The sequence below is a fragment of the Chlorocebus sabaeus genome, chromosome 20, assembly GCF_047675955.1.
Source record: "Chlorocebus sabaeus isolate Y175 chromosome 20, mChlSab1.0.hap1, whole genome shotgun sequence".
NCBI lineage: Eukaryota > Metazoa > Chordata > Mammalia > Primates > Cercopithecidae > Chlorocebus > Chlorocebus sabaeus.
Genome location: NC_132923.1, coordinates 83,340,500 through 83,362,307, shown reverse-complemented (window position 1 = coordinate 83,362,307; position 21,808 = coordinate 83,340,500). Strand labels below are relative to the sequence as shown.

The following is a 21,808-nucleotide window of genomic DNA, read 5'->3' as shown; positions in this document are numbered from 1 at the left end:
ACATTTGGTATCAAATTTCAACATGAGGTTTGGAGAGGTCAAATATCCAAACTATAGCAAATAACTTTACTAAAACCCAGCCATAAAGTCAGTAATAACTGAAAGTAGCCTATAAGAATATTTCACCATTACAGAGCACACAACTACCATTATTATTTCCTTGGTGGTTACATGATGTTGGGCAATATTTCTCTCTTGAAATCGTCATCATACTTTTACTGTGTTCTTTCTGCAAACTTCGATTGATGAGTTAAGTAGACCTTTCCTTTCCAGAAAGCCAAAGACTTTTGTTTCTTTCATTTGTTAAAGAGAAAAGAGTGAAAATGTATTCCTTTATTCATCCATTCAACAGATTTTTATTAAGTGCCTATTATGTGCCAGGCACATTTTAAATGTATTCCAAAGCAGAGCTAATATCCCACATTGTCCCCAAACATAATTTTCAAAAGCTCTAAAGCATAATCATAGAGTACTTAGATAAAACAATAACAAACACTTACTTGGTATCTACTCTTTGCCAGTTGCTATAAACATCTGTAATCCTACAATAAGCATATAAGATAGATGTTCTTCCCATTTCATGAATATAGAGTGGCAGACACTGTTGTCTACTCAAAAGCCAACTGCCCATTCCTCTTTAGCAACAGAACCCCTATTTGTTCAGGTATCTGGGAGATACTCTTTGATCTCTACATCATTTTGACTCACTTCCTTCTCAAGAAATTTTAATTTGCATGTAGGGTATTTGATTTTCAGCCATAAATACTTAGGTCCATGGCCCATTGATACTTTCTTTACTACAGTTACACAAATATATAATATATTCATGCAAGATGTCCTTATTCCTGTTGTCCATGTTTTTGTGTGTACCCCCCCCACACACACTTTCCTCTACAAATCCATGTCATCTTACACAGTCAGTTACAAAGTATATCTGCCAGAAAACTTTCTTTGCTTAATTCACCTCCCTTGTGTTTGCCAGACATTCATTTGTATGTAATCTGGACTGGTAAATTGCCTTTTTTTTTTTTTTTTTTTTTTTTTTTTGACTGTATAGGAAATACTTCTGACAGGATTGTAAGAACACTGCTTACTTTGTTTATGTATCATTTCATGGAACAGTGTTCTATCCAGTAATCAGGAGGTAGTGACCAACTCTCTTACCTATAAAAATGAACCAGAGTAGTTGCCTGAATTATTTTCTCAGAGTGAACTTAATCAGATGACTTCATTCTCCCATAGTGAATCTCTATATTCACCATACAAGTTTGGAGAATAGTGTTTTTGGCATGTTATTTTATTTTGTTAGATTTAGCCTAAAGCTGCCTCCTTACATATTTTAAGTTTGGCCTAAAGGTTTCTCCGTACATAGTGAACTATAACCTAACTGGACGTGCAAACAGACTGCAACCTACCCTTGTGCCAATCACTGAGTTTCAGCCAATCAAAGTCAGCCAACTGTTCAAACTATGTTCAAATAACACAACACTGAGCTGTAACCAATCTAGTTGTTTCTGTACCTCGCTGTTTTCTGTACATCACTTTCCTTTTTCCATCCATAAATCTTCTTCAACCATGCACCAGTGATGGAGTCTCTGAACCTATTCTGGTTCTGGGGCTGCCCGATTTGCAAATTGTTCTTTACCCAATTCAACTCTGCTAAATTTAATTTGTCTAAGGTTTTTCTTTTGATATACATTTTTTCTTAACAGCAAGCTCATCCTTAATCTTTTTATAATTTTTAAAGCATATGGAGGACACTGAAATTAATAAATTCAAGTCCTTAGGAACTTCATGGGAAGGGGAATTGAATATTTATGAAACACTATGACTTGTCAGTACAGTGAATGCTTCTACTCACTTCTGACACCAAATGCGGATTTTTTCCACACCACCAGTCAGTTCTCCAACTCTCTGGACACCAATTGGGTATCCAACAATTCAATCCAATTTGGACACTAACCACTTGGAATTCATGTCAAGCCCCACAGGTAAGGGCTTAGTCCCACAAGACTGTCCCCACTTCAGACACCAATTGCAAGTCCAGAGCCTCCCATATTTCTGACCTACTGGCAATATATTGGAGATTCCCACAATCTCTTCCTCGTGTTCAATAATTTGCTAGAATAGCTCACAGAACTCAGGAAAACACTTTACTTACATGTACTGGTTTATTATAAAAGATACAACTCAGGAACAGCCAAATGGAAGAGAGGCATAGGACAGACTAAGGGGAAAAGGGACACGGAGCTTCCATATACCCTCTCAGAGCCTGCTAGCCTCCCAGCATGTCAATGTGTTCACTAACCTGGAAGCTCGCAGAGCCCTGTACTTTGTTTTCATGGAGGTTTCATTACTTGTGCATGGTTAAATCATTGGCTATTGGTGCTTAACTCAATCTCCAGTCCCTCTCCCCTCCCCAGAGGTGGGAGTGGGAGCTGAAAGTTCTAATTCTCTTATCATGCCTTGGTCTTCCTGGTGAGCAGCCCCCATCCTGAAGGTATCTAGGGGACCCCAGCCACCAATCACATCATTAGCATACAAAAAGACAGTGCTGTCATTCCAGAGATTCCAAGGGTCTTAGAAACTCCTGTCAGGAACTGGGGATAAAGGGCAAATATCATAACAAATGATGCTCCTATCACCCCTATCACTCAGGTAATTACAAGGGTTTTAGGGACTCTGAGCCAGGAACCAGAACAAAGACCAGATACATATTTCTTATTATATCACAATATCACAGTCAGACACTATGATATAGTAGAGAAAGTGTCACAACTTTGGGCTGAAACAAATTTTGAGTTCCATTTTTTTTTCTAGCTGTGTGAATTTAGACAAGCTATTTAGCCTCTTTCTGAGCTTATTTTTCTTTTGTAAATCTGTAATTTGAGTTCATTATAACTACCTTTTATCATTTAGGGTTGCACTAGGAGAGACAATGTGCACGAATGTGTGAGAAGTTGTGCATAGGTATGTGGCTCAGTGCCCTGTACGTTAATAAGCATTCCACAAATGTCAGTTCTGTTACTCACTCCCATTTTCTGGCCTCATTCAGTCCTCTCAAAACTCATGTTCCTGTGATGCCAGTTTCTGCTCTTTCTCCTCCACTCAAGTGGATGATTTGGTTAACCAAATTCCTGCTGACTTTAATGATTTGGGACAGGAATTGAAGAAATCGTAACTGGCAGAGATGTGAACTTCTTTGACAATGCCCCAGGATGTGTCACGGCATAAAATAAGCAGGACAGAGATTGTTCACCTGTGGCTGCCTCAGAGCAGGACAGGACAGAGAACCAGGCAGCCTTCCTCCTTTTCCAAATAAACCCTTCCAGCCTGCTGCCTTATTCCGTTGAATTCCAGCTATATCGGTCAATTTGTCCCAGCTTGTCCTGCACAAAATAGGGAGGTTTTACCACTAAAAATCCTGTGTCCCTAAAACTCTTTCAGTCTCAGGCAAATCAGGATGGTCACCATACTTGAGGAGTCTGAGCTATGTCCTTGGCCTCCAGCTATGGGCAGTGTGCTGCAGTACAAGAAGCACAGGCTTTGGAGCCAGGCATACCTGATCCACAGTCTGGACTACTCCACTTCTAGCTATGAAATTTGTAAAGTTTATCCTATATTCTTGATCCTCAGTTTCTTCATCTATGAAATGCATCATATTCTTTCCTAAATTTGTAATGAGCTTCATATTATTAAATGATAGAACAATGCTTGCAATGCTGTAAAACCTTTATATGTGTTAGTTCTTTCCTTCCTGACTCCCTTAAGAGGAGTTTCATTATTCCCTGGGGTGCCATGTCTCTAAAAATTCCTGAAACCTCAAGTTTCCATGAGGGGAAGTGGCCACTGGGCAGCAGGGGGCACTGTTGCTGCTATTCCATTCTTCCTACCCACTTCTCTGCACCCCCTAGCCTCACACCAAAGGAATAAAGCTTTAGTAAGCCACTGATGAAAGATGGCCAAACGCAAAACCCACACTTGGTTTTAACTTATCTAAATGTGTCCCACATGCTTGCAATAATGTTAAGTGTGTATCTGGACCCTTTTACATCTTGTACATTAATTTATAATCCTTCTCACTCCAGGGCGTTTATGAGGTGCCAGGGGGTCAAATGTTTATTCTTAGAATTATTCAACTCCAGTCAACTAATTATTCTGATGAATTGTATACTTTTTCTTCTTTTTCCTTGACCAGATTGGAAACAATGATAGACATTCAACTGAGATTTATTTGTAAAACTCTGACAGATTGGGAATGATGGAGCTCCTTAAACTGTCTCTTAAAATAAATATTTCTGATTTATCTGGCAAGTTAAAGAGGAAAAAGCAACAATCCCCAAACTGATTAGGCTAAATAAGTTTAACTATGTTTAAAGAAAATGTGTAGGAGGTAATAATCTCTATATGCTTACGGAAAAAACTGTTCATAACAAATCTTCATGCCTTTTCTTGTTTAAGGAATTATTTGTGCAAAGCAAAATTACTATTCCTAGTGGTAGTAATTGTTTACCTGGGGTAGGTTCTGGGGGAGAAGAAGGGCATTAATCAAATACTTTAAAAACTAATTTTCCAGAATTCTTACAATATAAAATGTCCACAGGACTACATGTATCAAGTGACACGTACATAATCGACCTATGCCCTCTGGTCGAGCTTTTAGGCAAAACTGATGAATTCTATATTGTAGGCATGCTGTAACCTTAGTAAATAATGACACCCTTCTTTCTTTTCTAGTTTACACAGTATTTTACTAGTAATTTATACCTAACGAGAAATAGGAAAATATTCCCATAAAAATAACATCATATGTTTGAAGATTCAAAATGCAAACTGGAGTTTTATTAGACTCTTCTAGCTGGCATTTTCTAATAGTAATATTTCCAGTTCTGAAGCACAAGATGGTGTTTTGATCCCATTTAAAAGGCCCTAAATGGTGAAGAGCAGAGATTCATGCTAGTGAAGGTTATCTAACCACCAAGATGGAGGGGGGTATGAACATGGTACACTCTAGCTGAAGATGATGTAACACCTTGAATATGAGCTAATGTGGAAAACTTGGTCTTCAGAAATAGAAGGACTGAGCACACAAATCTCTTGTACGCTGCTGCCCAATAGAAATATAATGAAAGATCATACATATAATTTAAAATTTTCTGGTAGCAACATTAAAAAAGTAAAAAGCCACATTAAAATGTTATTTAATTCAATATGTCCAAAATATTATTTCAATATATAATCTATATAAAATTGTTGAGATATTTTGCATTCTTTTCTTCATACTATGTCATTAAAATCTGGTGTGTATTTTATACTTTCAGAGCATCTTAAATTTAACTGGGCACATTTTAAGTGCTCAATAGCCACAGTAAATAATAGGTATAGTATTGGACAGCTGGGGTTTAATCTATGCTTGGAAAGCCTGATGCCACTGTGTAGCTAAATCAAATCCTGTGATTGGAAGTGGCTTGGGATAAGTCAGAAATACTACTTATTCCTCACCCCCCTTCCCTTTGTCCCTTCTTCCTCCTTGATACTATGTAATGCATGCTAACCATGTGCCAGATACCAGACACTGTGCTGGGCTATTCAAATGTATTATCTCATTAATCCTACAAGAGTGATCCATCTCACCTTATTTCCTTACAGTTAAAGGAAATAACTAAATAACGGCAATATGGCATAGTACTTAGGAGTTCAGACTTGGAGACTATTCACATGTGTTTCTGTCGCTTCCTATATACCTTGGGTAGATATTTCTGAACTTTCAACTTCAATGTTATTTGTCAAATGGACACAATAAAATTACCTACCTTATAGATGTTGTTCTGTGGCTTAGATGAGGCCATGTCTGCAAAGTTGTAAGCATTCATGAAATAATATCACTAAATGGGATAAATGTGCTATACTTTGGGATTTGCAACACGTTTTACAAATATTACTACTGCAACTGAGGCTCAAAGAAGTGAAATAATTTAGCTAAGGTTAACACAGCTAATAACTAATGATCATGTTCTCACCCAGCTTGCCTGTCTTTAGAGTAGTATTACTTGCCATCTGTTTTCAGTTACAAAATGGACTGAACTTGTACTGACTCTCTGACATAAAATGTTTAGAAAGGTCTCTCGGAAGATAAATTATTGATATCTATTTGCCTTTCTCATAGAAGCATAACTCTGGAAAAAAATGCTAGAGTTTTTGTTTTTTGATAAATAGAAAGTTACTGTTCTAAGAAACTAGACAAGGAACATACACAGAAAAAGGAAGATTCAATTTAATTTTCTTTTTCCTTTGCTCTTTTTGATTCTGCTTTTACCAGAGAACAGTACCTTGTATATAGTAGGCATTCAGTGCATGCCTCTTGTGTTAAATTGAGTTTGCATTTTACCACAGGACAGAGATATTAAAGGCTGTATTATTCCCTATTAGCAATGTAGTTTATAGGGACATGTGCCTCTCATATTTTCAGAAAAAAAATTTGAAATTTATAGAAATTTGATAGTACTGTCAAAAATACATGTAATCAGCTACATATACTATTATGGAAGTTTCTGTGGGCTGAGCATGGTGGCTCCTGCCTATAATCCCAGCACTTTGGGAGGCCAAGGCGGGAGGATTGCATGAGCCAGGAGTTTGAGGGTGAGCTATGCTCGTGCCACTGCACTCCAGCCTAGGTAATAGAGTGAAACCCTGTTGCAAAAAAAAAAAAAAAAAAAAAAAAAAGGAAGGAAGGAAGGGAAGAAAGTTCCTGTGGGTGTCAAAAAATGTTTGTTCATCCAATTAGCAAGTAAAAACAAAACAGAACAAAGGTCAGTACAGTAGCACTTGGAGCATGTAGCACCTGGAGCATGCCCTCGCCACCAGGATGATGTACTTTTCCTTTGCTCCCCAGAATTGCTTGTTCCAGTCTTTACCTTCACAGCCTCTCCAACAGCTTTGGTCTGTTTGACTACCTGATGCTCTTCTTTTCTCTCCCTCCTTTGCCTTCCATCCATTACTATTCTGTGCCTCATTTCTCTAAGATTCCTAGGAGAGGTCAGATGAATCTGTTAATGGTGTCCCAGGGTTAGAAGGAGCAACCCTGTCTGGCCCAGTGCCAGTTTGGACCATGGCTAGCCTCAAATGTGTGCCCCACCTGGAACAACCACCTCAAAGAAAACCCCACTCAACTCGATTTGAATCTTGCAATACCTGCACGAGTCTTCATTACTTATTGTTTTGCTTTCTGAAAGAATAACCAAAGTTATAGTATGGCTTGGCTCTGCCGTGTCATTTCCTCTTCTCCTTGGTCAATTTCCCTCAAGGACTCCTTCCAGGTTACTCTTCCACCTCACTTCTCGCCAGTGTCTCAACCTTGCTGCGCGATAGCCACACTGCAGGCCAGTAAGCCCGTGGGACACACTTCTGCTTTTGTGGCTGGCTACTAACCCTTTAAGCATCAGCTTAGAAATCAGCCCCTCAGGGAAGTCTTCCTTGATTTCTCACGCCAGTTTAGGATTCCATATGGGCTCTAAAAGCCTGACTTTTATTACTCTGGAATTACTTGTTTACTGTCTGGATTGCCAGCTAGAATGTAGGCCTAAAGGCAAGGATCCTGTCTTTTTACTTACTTCTGCATGCCTTATGCTTAGCACATGGTTGGCACTCAATAAATATTGACCATGGATACAGAAAAGCAGCTAAGCAGGGCATCCTAGGAAGTTTCCCCAGGTTGCTACCCGCTTCACCCCCCTTTGCCCCAACTGTAAGAGAGTATATAATGATACGAACATTTCTATTCATCACCAAAGCTTTCTTGGGGAGATCACTGTTTGGTTTAGAAGAAATATTTGGTTAGCAAATATATGGTTAATAACAGAGACTTTGATGTTAGATTTCCTGGTTTTGAATCATGGTTCTGCCACTTAATGGCTGTGAAATCTTGGGAAGTTCTAAACTTCTTTGGTCTCAGTTTTTCATGTATAAAATGGGGGTGATAACAGTAACCTACCTTGGAGGCTTGTTAGTAGGATTATATGACTTAATACATGTAAAGGACTTGAGAGTTCCTGGCACATATAAACAGTTAGAAAGTGCTAAATATTATTATTACTATTATTAAGCCATTAGGGGAGGGGGTAAGCTCAAGACCAAAGTCAGTCCCCCAGTTCTGCTGGTCAGAAGAGTGGCCTTGATCACTGCGGGCTTTCTGTTTTCCTGAGCACTTGTGTAATGTTTGAGGAAAGTTGCTGAAGCCAATTGGGGAGGAGATAACTTTGACACTGGCAGGAGAGGGAGAACTCATTCACACATGCAACAAGTATTTACTGAATATCAATTTTGTGCTAGACATAAAGGGAAATAAGATAGTCACAGCCCTTACAGAGGCTAACAGAAATAGAGAAAGGAGAGAGGAACTAGAGAGGCTGGGTACTGGCCGGTGGGAGGACAGAGCACTGGTCTGTGGGAAGACAAACCAGTGGGTTTGGCACAGCAGAGGAGGATCCTGAGAGAACAGAAATGCTAAGGCAGGATTTTAAAGCATCTGCCATAGGATGTATCATGTAAATCCTCCCCTCCACCTCTTCTGTGAAATCTTCAATAAAGTTTTCATTGCTCACTGGAGAGAGCTCGAAGAAGGGAAGATAGCAGATATCTGGGTTATAGCTGCTGGGGGAAAAAGATGCTATAGGCAAAAAAAAAAAAGGCCCTTCCTTACTCTTGAGTGCTGCCAGTAAGGAAACATTCTAGTGCATGCAATATTTAATGATTATAAATGATACCCCCGTGCACTGCATAATACAAGGCTCTTTAAAATGAATATGAATTAAACAGTACTAGCAGCAATCATATTAACCAAATAGAAGAGGTATTAGGAAACTAGGGACTCTGGGAAAAAAAGCTGGGAGTCATATATGACCACCAAGCATCCTAACTGCAGTTAATTAGTCAAACTGCAATTCTTCAGCAATTGTAAGTTGGCAGACTTTCTTAAATGTAAATATCCCAAGGTTTAAGTGTGGGGAAAGAAGTCGTTCACTGTTTATTTACTGCTCCCATCCTTTTTTGACTTCCTGTTTTCTGCTTTTATATCATGTCACTATCTTTTAAAATACTGCCAGGTGCAGTAGTTCATGCCTGTAATCTCAGCTCTTAGGGAGGCCAAGGCCAATGGATCACTTGAGCTTCTGGGCAACATAGTGAAACCCCGCCTCTACAAAAAAATACAAGAGTTAGCCAGGTGTAGTGGTGTGTGCCTGTTGTCCCAGCTACTTGGGAGGCTTAAGTGGGCAGATAACCTGGGCCTGGAAGGCGGCGGTAGCAATGAGCAGAGACCACGTCACCGCACGCCAGCCTGGGTTATGAAGCCAGACCCCGTCTCAAAAACAAAAACAAAACAAAAAAACCCAGTTAAATGTCTTTGTGGCCGGGCGCGTGGCTCACGCCTGTAATCCCACCACTTTGGGAGGCTGAGGGGGGCGGATCACAAGGTCAGGAGATGGCGATCATCCTGGCTAACACGGTGAAACCCCGTCTTTACTAAAAATAGAAAAATTAGACAGGCATGGTGGTGGCCGGCGCCTGTAGTCCCAGCTACTCGGGAGGCTGAGTCAGGCGAATGGCGTGAACCCGGGAGGCGGAGCTTGCAGGGAGCCGAGATGGCGCCACTGCACTCCAGCCTGGGCCACAGAGGCAGACTCCGTCTCAAAAAAAAAAAAAAAAAAAAAAAAAAGAAATGTCTTTGTATATATACATATGTATATCTTTTTTTTTTTTTTTAAAGCAGCAGTCTAAGAAGTAATCAACCATCAACCTAAACAGAACAAAACTATCAATTTGCTTGAATTTCCAAGAATGAGATAAATAAAACTCTGTTGAAATTTACCTACACAAATTGAGACTTTTGGGGGAAAGAGAGAAATAAACTAGTGTTTTTCTTTGTAGATTTGTTTACTGTGTAAACCCTGCATCTTATAACATGACTACTGATTAAAAAGATACATGGTTGTTTATTAATGTTCTCAACGCACTATGCAAATTCACATCACCTTGGGTATATTTTGCTCCTAAAGCTATGAACTGAATATGGAAGCATTTTGTAGTTAACAAGGCTAAAGTATGTTAACTCAAATAGCTTGCTTTGAAGAAAATTTTCCTTTAAATTATTAATATTAATGAGAAAATGCAAAGAGCTTGGGTGGTCAAGCATGAAATATAAATGAGTAGTTTTCGTTTTTAGGCCTTATTATCCGATGTCATCTGATGTTCAAATTTAAATTTTATAATGCAGAAAATGACATTAGAATTTGCAGTATCATGAAACAATGCAGTTTGTGCCCCAGATTTTTCGACAGCAGTACTGAAACTATGATTTTTAAGTGTCATTTTTGAAAGACAAGGTCAGTGAAAAACACGATACATTTTTTATTGGGTAGTCAGAAAAAGAGCTTACCTATCCTTTAACCAATTTTTTTTTTTTTTTTTTCCGACAGGGGCTTGCCTTGTCACCCAGTCTGGAGTGCAATGGCACAAATATGGCTCACTGCAGCCTCGACGTTCTGGGCTCAAGCGATCCTCTTGACTTTACGCGCGCAAGTCACCATGCCTGGCTAATTTTTGTAGAGACATGTTTCGCCATGCTTCCCAGGCTGGTCTGGAACTCCTAGGCTCAAGTTATCCTCCTGCCGCGGCCTCCTCAAGTGTTGGGATTACAGGCGTGAGCCACTGCGACCGGCCACTAATCATTCATATATATATATATATATTTCTTTTTGAGACAGAGTCTCCCTCTGTCGTCCAGGCTGGAGTGCAAAGGTGCGATTTCAGCTCATTGCAACCTTTGCCTTCCGGGTTCAAGTGATTCTCCTGCCTCAGCCTCCCGAGTAGCTGGGACTGCAGCTGCCCGCCACCACACCCAGCTAATTTTTGTGTTTTTTTAAAGTACAGATGTTGACCAGGCTGGTCTTGAACTTTTGACTTCAGGTGATCCACCTCCCTCGGCCTCCTAAAGTACTGGTATTACAGGCGTGAGCCACTGCACCCGGCCCACTAATCATAGTTTTAAAATAAAAACTTAACTGAGAGGTTGTTACAGCAAAGCAGAAACAAACCTAGACCTCCTTAAATGGATGCAGAGCTACCAGTGAAGTTCCTAACAAGCCAAGTAATACAGGAAACACATACTTACTTTTACTTTCTTATTAAGATTTTTTTTTTTTAAAGCAGAAAAAGACTTTACAAACCTTTTTTCGCTTTCCAGTGTCTAACAAGCCCCCAAATGGTAACCATTTCCTATTCCCAGGCAGCTAGTAAGAAACGCAAGGTACAACTACAATCAGAGACTAAAGAAAATCAAGGTGGACACCAGGCGTGGGCTTCTCCCATTCTACCACCAGAAAGAGAGGAATTCAAAGAAAGGGCAATGAAAAATGCACAAATTTTAGCCACTTTTTTTTTTTTTTTTTTTTTTTTGAGACAGAGTCTGGCTCTGTCGCCCAGGCTGGAGCGCAGTGGCCGGATCTCAGCTCACTGCAAATTCCGCCTCCCGGGTTCACGCCATTCTCCTGCTTCAGCCTCCCGAGTAGCTGGGACTACAGGCGCCTGCCACCTCGCCTGGCTAGTTTTTTTGTATTTTTTTAGTAGAGACGGGTTTTCACCGTGTTAGCCAGGATGGTCCCAATCTCCTGACCTCGTGATCCGCCCATCTCGGCCTCCCAAAGTGCTGGGATTATAGGCTTGAGCCACCGTGCCCGGCCTTAGCCACTTGTTAACTGTAACTACCTCCTTAAATGCGACTGATCTAATTAGAAGCTTTTCGGCTTGTTAGTGGCCCATTTTTTCCTTTTTTAGGAAAAAGAAGGGAGGAGAGGGGAGGGGAGGGGAGGAAAATGGAGGCAGTGGGGAGGTAAGGGGGAAAAGAGAGAGAGAGGCCTCAGGGTGTCACAAATTTGTTTTTAAAAGATGAATTAATGGCTGGGCAGGGTGGCTCACGCCTGTAATCCCAGCACTTTGGGAGGCCCAGGCAGGTGGATCACCTGAGGTTAGGAGTTCAAGACCAGCCTGGCCAACATGGCCAAAACCCCGTCTCTACTAAAAACACAAAAATTAGCTGGGCATGGTGGCGGGTGACTGTAACCCAAGCTACTCAGGAGGCTGAGGCAGGAGACTCGCTTGAACCTGGGAGGCAGAGGTTGCAGTGGGGCCAGATGACACCACTGCACTACAGCCTGGGTGACAGAGTGAGACTCTGTCTCAAAAAAAAAAAAAAAAAGAAAAAGAAAAAACAAAACAAAACAAAAAAACCTTAATGTCCTTGGGTAAACTATGACGTTTGTGTTAGTTTTTCAGATGTCCCAATATTTGCGTTGTTTTACAAGGATAACAAAATTCATGATGAGGTTAAGCAATTACTGAAGCTAGTGCTAGACAGTTTTTTAATTTAATTTTTTAGAAACAGGGGTCTTGCAGAATTTGTTTTATTTAATTTTTTTTAGAAACAGGAGTCTCGCTATGTTGCTCATGTTGGTCTCCAACTTCTGGGCTCAAGTGATCCTCACAAGCAGCTAGGGCTACAGGCACAGGACACTATGCCAGGCTTAGTGCCAGAATATTCTGCCTATTTTACTTTAAAATATTCTAAGTATGCTTACTTTGGAAGGCATGAACATCAGCAATGTGCCATCCTCCAGAAGAGGATTTCTACACAAAGACTCTCAAGAAACGGGAATTACTGCAAGGGCATACTCTTGAGCAACCATCACACTGCACTGAGCTCTTGAGAATATTCTGGAATATCCTGGAAGCATCTCTGCAGGGCAGAGAAGTGAAATGCCACAGAAGCAGCAGCTTTAGGGAGGAGAAATACGGTTTGCCTCTTACAGTGCTTTTCTACACTGAAAGCTACATTCCTCCCGAGTTTTAAATCTGTGGACCGTTGAATATCACTCCGCCTTTCCTGAAGTTACAAATACCTTCCGTCAGTGGCGGGAATAGAGTTTGGAAAATTACATGCCTAAGACTTCAGATAAGCTAAATGACATACATGCAATAGAATCCCATTAAGAATTTATGCAACCCAGTCCATTGCATCTAATTACCCAAAGCACAGAAACTCTCCAAACTGTGCACCCCCCAAAAGGAGGGAAAATGCAAGGTTCTTGCTGCAGTTCCCGGGACACACTGCGAGACGCTTTGTTACAAGTGTATCCAATGTCCCCAGAACCAGGGACTTGTGGGGCGCGGCTCATCCCAGCGCCACTTGCTCTGCAGCTCCCAGAGGTGGTGGTTGTGCTACGAAGGCTGACCCTGCCAATGGCCGACAAGATGGTGCGCACCCCTAAGTGCTCGAGATGCAGGAACCATGGCTTCCTGGTGCCCGTCAAGGGCCACGCGGGCAAATGCCGCTGGAAGCAGTGCCTCTGCGAGAAGTGCTACCTGATCTCCGAGCGCCAGAAGATCATGGCCGCGCAGAAGGTGCTCAAGACGCAGGCCGCCGAGGAGGAGCAGGAAGCGGCCCTGTGTGCGCAGGGTCCAGAGCAGGCCTCCCGGGCCGCGCCTGCCGCGCCCGCCCCCCTCCCGGGCGGGAGCCTGCGCCCTCTGCCTCCGGGGACCCCTTCCGGAGATGCCGAGCCGGGACCCGAGGGCCGCGCGGCCGCCTGCTTCTTCGAGCGGCCCCCGCGGGCCCAGAGTCCCGGCCCGAGCGCCTTCCAACCGGTTCTGGACGGCCGCGGCCACGTGGAGCCGAGCGAGCGAGCCGCCGTGGCGATGCCCAGCCTTGCGGGACCCCCTTTTGGGGCGGAGGCCACAGGCAGTGGCTACCCCGGCCCCCTGGACCTGCGCAGGCCGCTGCGGCCCGTGCCTGGCCCGCCGTTCACCGACTTTGGTAAGTCGTGGCCTCAGTCCCGCGGTGGACTCCCCGAGCTGGCAGTACAGGCCAGCCCAGAAGGGCAGCTAGCATAGGGGTTTGGGGTGGGGAGAATGCTTTCCACGGGTAACGTACCTTCTGCTTTAAGAACCCCTTCTTGGAACAGGGATTTGGATTGGGTACCTTTTCGCAAAAAGGAAACATAAAGGAATGGGCGGTTCAGAGGGGTTTTTTGGGTTTTTTTGTTTTTTTTTTTTTGAGACGGAGTCTCGCTGTGTCGCCCAGGCTGGAGTGCAGTGGCGCGATCTCGGCTCACTGCCAGCTCCGCCTCCCGGGTTCACGCCATTCTCCTGCCTCAGCCTCCTAGTAGCTGGGACTACAGGCGCCCGCCACCACGCCCGGCTAGTTTTTTGTATTTTTTGTAGAGACGGGGTTTCACCATGTTAGCCAGGATGGTCTCGATCTCCTGACCTCGTGATCCACCCACCTCGGCTTCCCAAAGTGCTGGGATTACAGGCTTGAGCCACCGCGCCCGGCTCAAAGGGCATTTAGCTGTAGTTTGTGCCATTCTGGCATGCAAGAACAAAATGGCGTCCAGTCGACTTAGCAGTGCTTCCTCCTCCAGGAAGAGGCCGCGAGGAGCCCAGTCCTACTGCGCTTGCGCACCTCTTCCCGCCATTTCCTTGGGCTGGAGGCTCCTCCTCCAGAATAAGAGAATTTTCCTGCTGGCAGGTTAGCGCAAAGACGACTGCGCCTGCGCACTCTTCCTTCCCTGTTCGCGGTCGGGAGGCTCCTCCCCTCAGCACGGCCCTGGACCAGTGCGCCTGTGCACCTCTTCCCTCCCTTTCCCCACGTGCGGGTGAGCTGAGCCTGCTGCTTTACTACGCGCAAGAGAACAGTTGGTCTGTAAAGATGTTGCCTTTCTTTTCGCCCCTCACCTGGTACATAAATTACATTGTTCCCTGTGCCTTGGAGCTTTCGGTATTGAAGTACAGTTTCAAGTCACATGTACATTTGAAGCTTTAAAAGCCCCGGGGTTTGGTGTGGACGCGTTTTCCTGGTGTCTCCCCATGGTGGTGTGGTGGGACGGGCTGAGGCCAAGGCGGGAGCCTGGGTCACGCTGGACAAGCTCCTGCCCTCTGTGTGCCAGGGCATTGGTCCAGAGGCTTCTGCAGGCTCGTCCCGCCTTCCTGACTTTCCAGGAAAATCTAGGTCCCCAGGGAACGCCCCATCTGATGGGGTCACAGGCCTGAAACCGCAATTCTAGGAGAAGCCGCCTTTCTTTGTTCCATCTCAACAGACAAGCAGGGCTGGGCTGAACTATGAGCTAGGCATTCGTGATGGAGGACGCGGGTCACATTTCTTGCCCTCAGGGACCTTGTCCTTGGGGGAGGAACAGGGTTGATTGAAGAGTCACACAAATCGGTGTCCAGAGCTCGAGCCATGGCTGGGTTCACTGTTGACCCGGAGGAAGAGGAACTTGGCACTGAGGACTTGTAGAGGCAGAGTGTGGGCGGACGGCGTGTGGGCAGCGGGGAGCCGCAGGCCGGGTGCCCACAGCGGGCTTGATGGTCGTTCTGAGGACTCTCCAAGAGCAGCGGGGCTGGCTGGAGGATGGAGATGCAGTGAGGGCCCAGCGGAAGGAAGGGCGGGGTGGGCTTTCTGTGCTTGGACAGCAGCGCTTATGGCCCCGCCGGCCTGTGCCGCCCTGCGGATGCTTTTCCTAGCGGTGTCTAACACTTCCCTCCTTGCTTGCCTTCTTCAGGGCGCCCTGTGAGCATCAACCCGGACCGTGCACTGGGCCCTGAGTACCCTGGCGGCTCCAGCATGCACCCCTACTGCCCATTCCCACTGGGTTACCTGGACGCCCCTCCTGGCGTCCCCCTGCAGCAGGGCTTCCGGCATGTGTCCCGCAGCCAGTACCAAGGCGGAGGCTTGGTGAGTCCCACCCCTCATTTCTTGCCAGCTTCCTCCTCCTCCCAGCAGCCCCTGTTGCCTTGATGGATCCTCATTCCCAGGAAGCCAGCTGTCATAAACGGTGTGCCCACTCCATGCCAGCCCCCGAGTGCTGGTGGATGGCTTTAGGCACTGCCCAGACACAGTGTGTGTGTCTCTGGGAGCACACGTGTGGACCAGTCTGCACCACTCGGCCTGGGCTATGGCCTGTGCTTTTCAGGGCAGTGGGCTGAAAGATTCTGAGCGTTCAGGGTGACCCCTTCCTTGACTGATGCTGATGCTGGAAGGGCCCTTCATTTTGCTGGACTCCAGAAAGGGAATATCACCTTACTGGGACCACAAAATTTAAGGCAGAGTCAGGACCAGAGGTAGACTCCCTGCCCACAGGTAGAGCACACTTGAGACTGCAGAGGGCTTTCAGGAGGAGGTGGCATTTGAACTGAGTCATGAAAAATACGGAAACCTTCCCCCAAACACCTGACACTTTAGGAAATACCTGTTGAAAGAATGAAATTTAATCCTTTTATAAGATTAGTAAAGGTCAGTCATTAGCTGGTATTCTCTCTAAGCTGGGAATTTTGAGAACGAGTGTGTAAAGTCAGTTCACCCCTGTGGTGTGTACTACGAGGCAGGTGTGATTGAGTTTTATGGCCTTGGTTACCAGCTCCTTCCAGACTAGGATGGCTGAAAGCCCTCTCTCTCCTTAATGAAAGTCATTAGCCGCACATTGTGGAGCCAGTCCAGTGGGGCTCGAGCTGCACCCGGGCAGGTTGGGCACACAGGTCACTGGGTCCTCACTCCTGCTTCAGCCTGGCGGCAGCAGCTTCTCTTCCACTTGTCTTAGATGTTGTAAAATTGTGCTTAAAAATCATTTTCCACTGATTCAAGGGAAAGAAGTTTGAAAGCCACTGGCCTTGATAATTCCAGGGTGCCTATTGAACCTTCAAGGTAGGTGTTGTACCCCATTGTAGCATTGAGGAAAAAAGGCTCAGAGAAGTTAAGCTTTTGGCCAGGGTCACAAAACTGGTGAGAGACTAGGATTCCAGTTACACAGCTGGTTAGTGACAGAGCCAGGTCAGGCACCTCGGTTGCCCTGACTGGGGTCTAGGTGCTTTCCACTGCCCCTCCCTCTCTCCCACAGAGGTAGAACACACATGGCCCTTTACTCACACCAGCAGTGCTGCCTGCCTGACATCTGTGGGCACTGCCCAGGGAGAGCCAGGCATCTCCAGCCTCCACACAAAGAGAGGGGCTCTGGCCAAGTAGAGCACGCTCCGTCTGCTCACACAGAAGCCTGGAGCCTGGCGTCCAGGGCAGGGGCTCTGACTGACAGGCCTGCCAGACGGCCTTTGTTAAGAGTGTGATCTCAGTCAGTTTATCTGGGCCCAAGCTGCCACCACAGGCCCCCGGCAGGAGCTGTGATCCAGGGAGATGCTTGGCTGAGCAGCTCGGAATTAAAGCATTAATAATCCCCCTTCTACCCTCTCACGTCTGGAGAGAGAATCAGGCATTGATTTGTGAGCTGTTTCAAACCCAAGAGCCCCTGAATCACTTTCATCCTTGTCCTGCTGCCCCCTGCCAAGGCTTGGAGGTGCTCTCTAGAACAGCTTCTTCCTTCCTGTTCCTGTCCCTGCCCATCTGCTGCTGCTTGGCTCCCTCTACTCTCCTGTTCACAGGACAGCACCAGCCGTGGAGCTGGGCAGACCTAGGGTCCAATCCTGCCTCCTCTGTCGTGTCCCAGCCATGTGACCCGTGGCAGTTACCTGACCTCTGAGGACTTTACTCAAGTCTTGGTCTGTAAAGTGGGGGTAGGAGGACCTGTCTATTAGGGCTCCTGAGTAGAATACATAAGGTGATGCATGTAAAATATCTAGCACAGGGTCTGGCACATAGTAGGTACTTAAAAGTGGGCTTTCTTCCCTTCCTGGTGGTTGAATGAAGTTCAACCGGGTTAGATGGGTTAATCTAAGGAGATTTTTGCAGACTCTTCCAAGCCTTTAATATGCTGATGGGTGACCCACTAATGTGGGGAACAGTATATGGGGTTTCTCAAACTCACTTAACAAATAACACTTTTAGAGTACTAAAAAATACTTTGTAAGACACCAGGACTCCATGAAACTCAGCTCAGGAAGTGTTGCTCTGAAGCATCTAGATAGAGAAGTAAACGGCGGGAACTACATCCAAAACTCAGTATTATTTCTTACAACATTTGTGTGTTTCTCAGTTAAGCTCTGAGCTGTGTAGTCATCCCCCCTCCAGATCCTGTGATGGGTCCCTGTGCTGTGGTAAGAGATTGGATTCTATCCCTTGAAGAAGGAATAGAAGCAGCAAAATGTTGATCAGTGAGGCCACTTGTCTGAAGTCACCCAGCGTATCTTGCTTCAGAAACAGCTGCTCTACACCCACATTGCCAACCACTTCTCCCAAAGGCCCCGCTGGCACTTGAGTTTAAGTGACCACATGTGCCAGACAGGGGGTCCTGTGGGCTTGGGATGCATTCAGACCCTTCCCCAGTGCAGAGCAGTGCTGGACAGAGGTCAGCTGAGTGGGCTGTGGAGTCAGCCAACTTGAGATCCAGTTCTGCCCTTAACCACAAAGTAGCTCTGGGGCCCTGGGCCTGTAGTTTCATCTCACTGAACCTGTTTTTCATCATTACAGCAAGAATAGTAATAGAACCCCCTCCTAGGATTGTGAGCACAGTCGTCCTGGCATATACAGAAGGGCTGTGTCACTGTGACCATTCAGCTGTTCCCATGCTTATCTTAGGTTGCCTGTATTCCTTCTTGCCTTCAATAATTTGGCAGGTGTTTGCTGAATGCCGCCTTCCGAGTGCCCTGTGCCTGTGTGTTTGGGGCCATGCATCTCCCCATCAGGAGCCCCCCACTTCAGGGGTGAGAGCTATGTTTGGTCAGCCCATCTGGCTAACTCTCTCTCCTCTCTGCTTCTCTGCTATGCGTGCTGTGCAGGCATCAGAACCAGTGGGAGACTTCCAGCCAAGCTACTACCTGCCGCCGCCACCACTGCCGCCCCTTCCACCACTTCCACCACAGCCCCAGTTCCTCCCGCCAGGCTACCTCTCTGCACTCCACTTCCTCCCCCCGCCACCGCCACCACCGCCTCCGTCATCTTTCTCACTGACCGTCCTGTTTGATACTGACAAGGAGAACACTGGTGAGTGAGCTCCAGTCTTCCAGCTTCTGCCAGAGCCAGGTAGACTTTCTGGAGGAAGAGGTACCTAATCTGAAGAAAGTTTAGGTGTGGAGAGAAGTGACGTGGAATTTAAAGGGTGCTGAGCCCTAGGATGAGCTCCTTCTTATACTCCTTCTCCAGTCCCCATAAGCACACACCTAAGGGAGGTGGGAATGGGATTCCAGATGAGGAAATCAGGGCCTCCAGCAGTTCTCGTGGGTGTAAATGGCAGAGCTGGGATTTGAACAGAGTTCTCAGCCTAGGTCCCAGTCCAGTGCCTGTTCACTGACCTTATTGGCTCCGTGGGCAGAGCTGTGGAGGACAGCAGGCATGTGGTGCGTTTGGAAGACCGGAGGTGCCAGGCCTCTCTGGCTGGGGTAGGAGAGCAGATGCAGAACCTGGAGCTGCAGCAGGAGCCCGTGTGGTGGGGCTATGCCTCTGCCCCAGGCTGCTCTGAGGGAACCAGACCAGAAGCTAGAGAATCTGTCCTTCACAAGCTCTGTCACTGGGGCACTGGATGGTCCTGGGCACTGAGGCTTTTCAGCTATAAAAGGGGCCCCCTTACTAGGTTACTGTGAGGGTCGAGGAAGCTTTTGGATGTGAAAATGTTTTTGGTTTTCTTTTGAGGGCCCTTGCAGCTTTAAATCTTCTAGGATTTTTTCCTTTCAGTCTTCCCCTTGGGCTCCTGTGATTTGGAAAGAACTGACAAACTCAACTAGGCCTTTAAAATGACTGTCAGACCATCTTATGAGCTAGGGGAGTCTGGTGGTATCACCATTTTACTGAAGAGGAAACTGAGGCCTGTTGGACACTTACTGTGTGTGCAGTGCCTAGATCCAGTAGCTGGAGAGGTGGTGTCATGTGGCTGAAAGCCACTGGCCCCAGTGCTGGGTAGCCTGGCTGCAGCACTTGCCCAGCTGTGTAACTTGGGCAAGCTCATTCACTCTTTGGTGCTCCAGTTTCATCATGTGTAAAAGCAGAGAAATAGTGGTCCCTACCTCATGAGGATTCGGAGGATTAAATAGAACCTGAAGTGATGAAGGCATTGGTGAAGGTGGCCGATCACTGTGTTTCACTTAGTACCCGTGCTGCCATTGCAAGGTGGATACGTCTCGTTTTTCAGAAGGGGAAGCTGAGGTTCAGAGCTGTGGAGTATCTTGCTCATTCCTCCCAGCTTGGGAGGAGCAGAGCAAGAGCTGGAACTTGAATCTGAATCACATGGCCAAGGCTAGGATTCCAGGCTCCTGACACCTAACAAATTAAAGAAAATTCATTCTCTCCTAGGGCTGGGTATGATGAGAAAGGCTTATGGAAAATCTATATCTGGGCTAGGCACAGTGACTCACACCTGTAATCCCAGCACTGTGGGGAGGGCGAGGTGGGTGGATCACCTGAAGTCAGGAGTTCAAGACCAGCCTGGCCAACATGGGGTAACCCCGTCTCTGCTAAAAATACAAAAATTAACTGGGTGTGTTGGTGGGTACCTGTAATCCCAGCTACTCAGGAGGCTGAGGCAGGAGAATCGCTTGAACCTGGGAGGTGGAGGTTGCAGTGAGCCGAGCCTAGGCGACGGAGAGAGACTCCGTCTCAAAAAAATTAAATAAATAAAATAAATTAAAATAAAATAAGGAAAAAAAGAAAATCTTCATCTGCAAATAGGTAGTTATTTTCCCTCTTTCTGAATCCAGTTGCCTTCTTTGTCTTTCACAGATGATCAGGATGCAGAGGTGCCACCGGGTGAGCCCAGCCAGCCATCGTCTCAGGAGCAGTCTGACTAGGCCCCAGGCCTGCCCTCCAGGCCAGCAGAGTGGGGCACTGGGGGGCAACAGCAACAGTTTTCTTGTCTTCATTCAGTGATGTGTAGGGAGGAAGGAGGTTGATAGCATAGATGGCAACTGATTCCCAGTTCAATATAGGAGGAAGGAGGGCGATTTCTAAGTTTCAGTTCTGCACTGTACAGTTGAAGAGGAGTATGGAGGAAGTTATTACCGGGGAAGGACCAGGGCTCTGAGGAGTGGGCGCTGGGAGAAGCTCCCATTTAGGAATGAATTTAACTGTCCTTGGGTTGCACTGCCATTTATTGGAACAAGCCCCAGAGGCAGTATTTGATTTCCTCAGGCCCCACTCCAGGACAGAAGGCATCATCTATTTCAGCCTTCTGCTGCCTTTGCCTGGTCCTCCAGGGCACTGGGGGCACCACAGACATCGAGATTCCAGTTCATCCAGGTGGCTGGAGCCAGCAGCCAGGCCAGGGTCGTTGACAGCAGGTTCTGCAGCGTCCTGCCTTGCTGCTGTGTCCCCTACATCTTCCTGACCACAGCCCCTTGCCCCTTCTCTAAGGGGTTTTACTAGCAAGCATCCTGGCTGCTGGGGCTACTTCATTCCCCCTCCATAAAGTTTCAGCCATTATGGGCATTGGTTTTAAAAAATTTATTAGTTTGACTATTTGATGTTTTTATAGTGATTGCCAACTTTAAAAAGGCTGTTCATAAGCACTGATGCAGTCCCTAGGGAATAGAATGGTGCCTCTGATCGCCTGTAACATGAACACTTTCTTCTCTGAGGACAGTTGGCTATTGAAATAAAATGAGCAATGGAAATCCTGGTGGAAGGCTTATTCTCCCTTTGATCCTGGTGGAAGGCAGGGTTGGCAGGAGCCTGGGTTGGGGAGATTGGGGGCCTGGGTTTGTGGCCTGTGGCTGGCCTTGACTGCACTTGCTTAGGCATGCCCTCCCCGTTCTACCTCCCCCTTCTTTATCAAGTGAGGGGATTGGGCCAGGCTAGTAGACTTCTTTATTACTGCTGTTATTTGAAGCA

The 21,808-nt window shown here is 46.0% G+C and overlaps 1 protein-coding gene across 1 annotated transcript; it reads left to right on the top strand.

Annotated features, from left to right (window-relative positions):
* Positions 1-13,290: 13,290 nt before the first annotated feature.
* Positions 13,291-20,769, top strand: DMRTB1 (DMRT like family B with proline rich C-terminal 1). Its single transcript, XM_007978696.3, has 4 exons — positions 13,291-13,861; positions 15,609-15,781; positions 18,769-18,973; positions 20,702-20,769. Exons 1-4 carry the CDS (start codon positions 13,291-13,293, stop codon positions 20,767-20,769), a joined length of 1,017 nt encoding a protein of 338 aa, XP_007976887.2.
* The last annotated feature ends 1,039 nt before the right edge of the window (positions 20,770-21,808 follow it).

What these genes read in the sequence shown, in the direction of transcription:
- DMRTB1 (XM_007978696.3), top strand. Translation starts at nt 13,291, where the DNA reads ATGGCCGACAAGATGGTGCGCACCCCTAAGTGCTCGAGATGCAGGAAC. An exon ending in CCCGCCGTTCACCGACTTTG is followed by an intron (nt 13,862 to 15,608) that starts GTAAGTCGTGGC and finishes TGCCTTCTTCAG; the next exon opens with GGCGCCCTGTGAGCATCAAC. An exon ending in AGTACCAAGGCGGAGGCTTG is followed by an intron (nt 15,782 to 18,768) that starts GTGAGTCCCACC and finishes CGTGCTGTGCAG; the next exon opens with GCATCAGAACCAGTGGGAGA.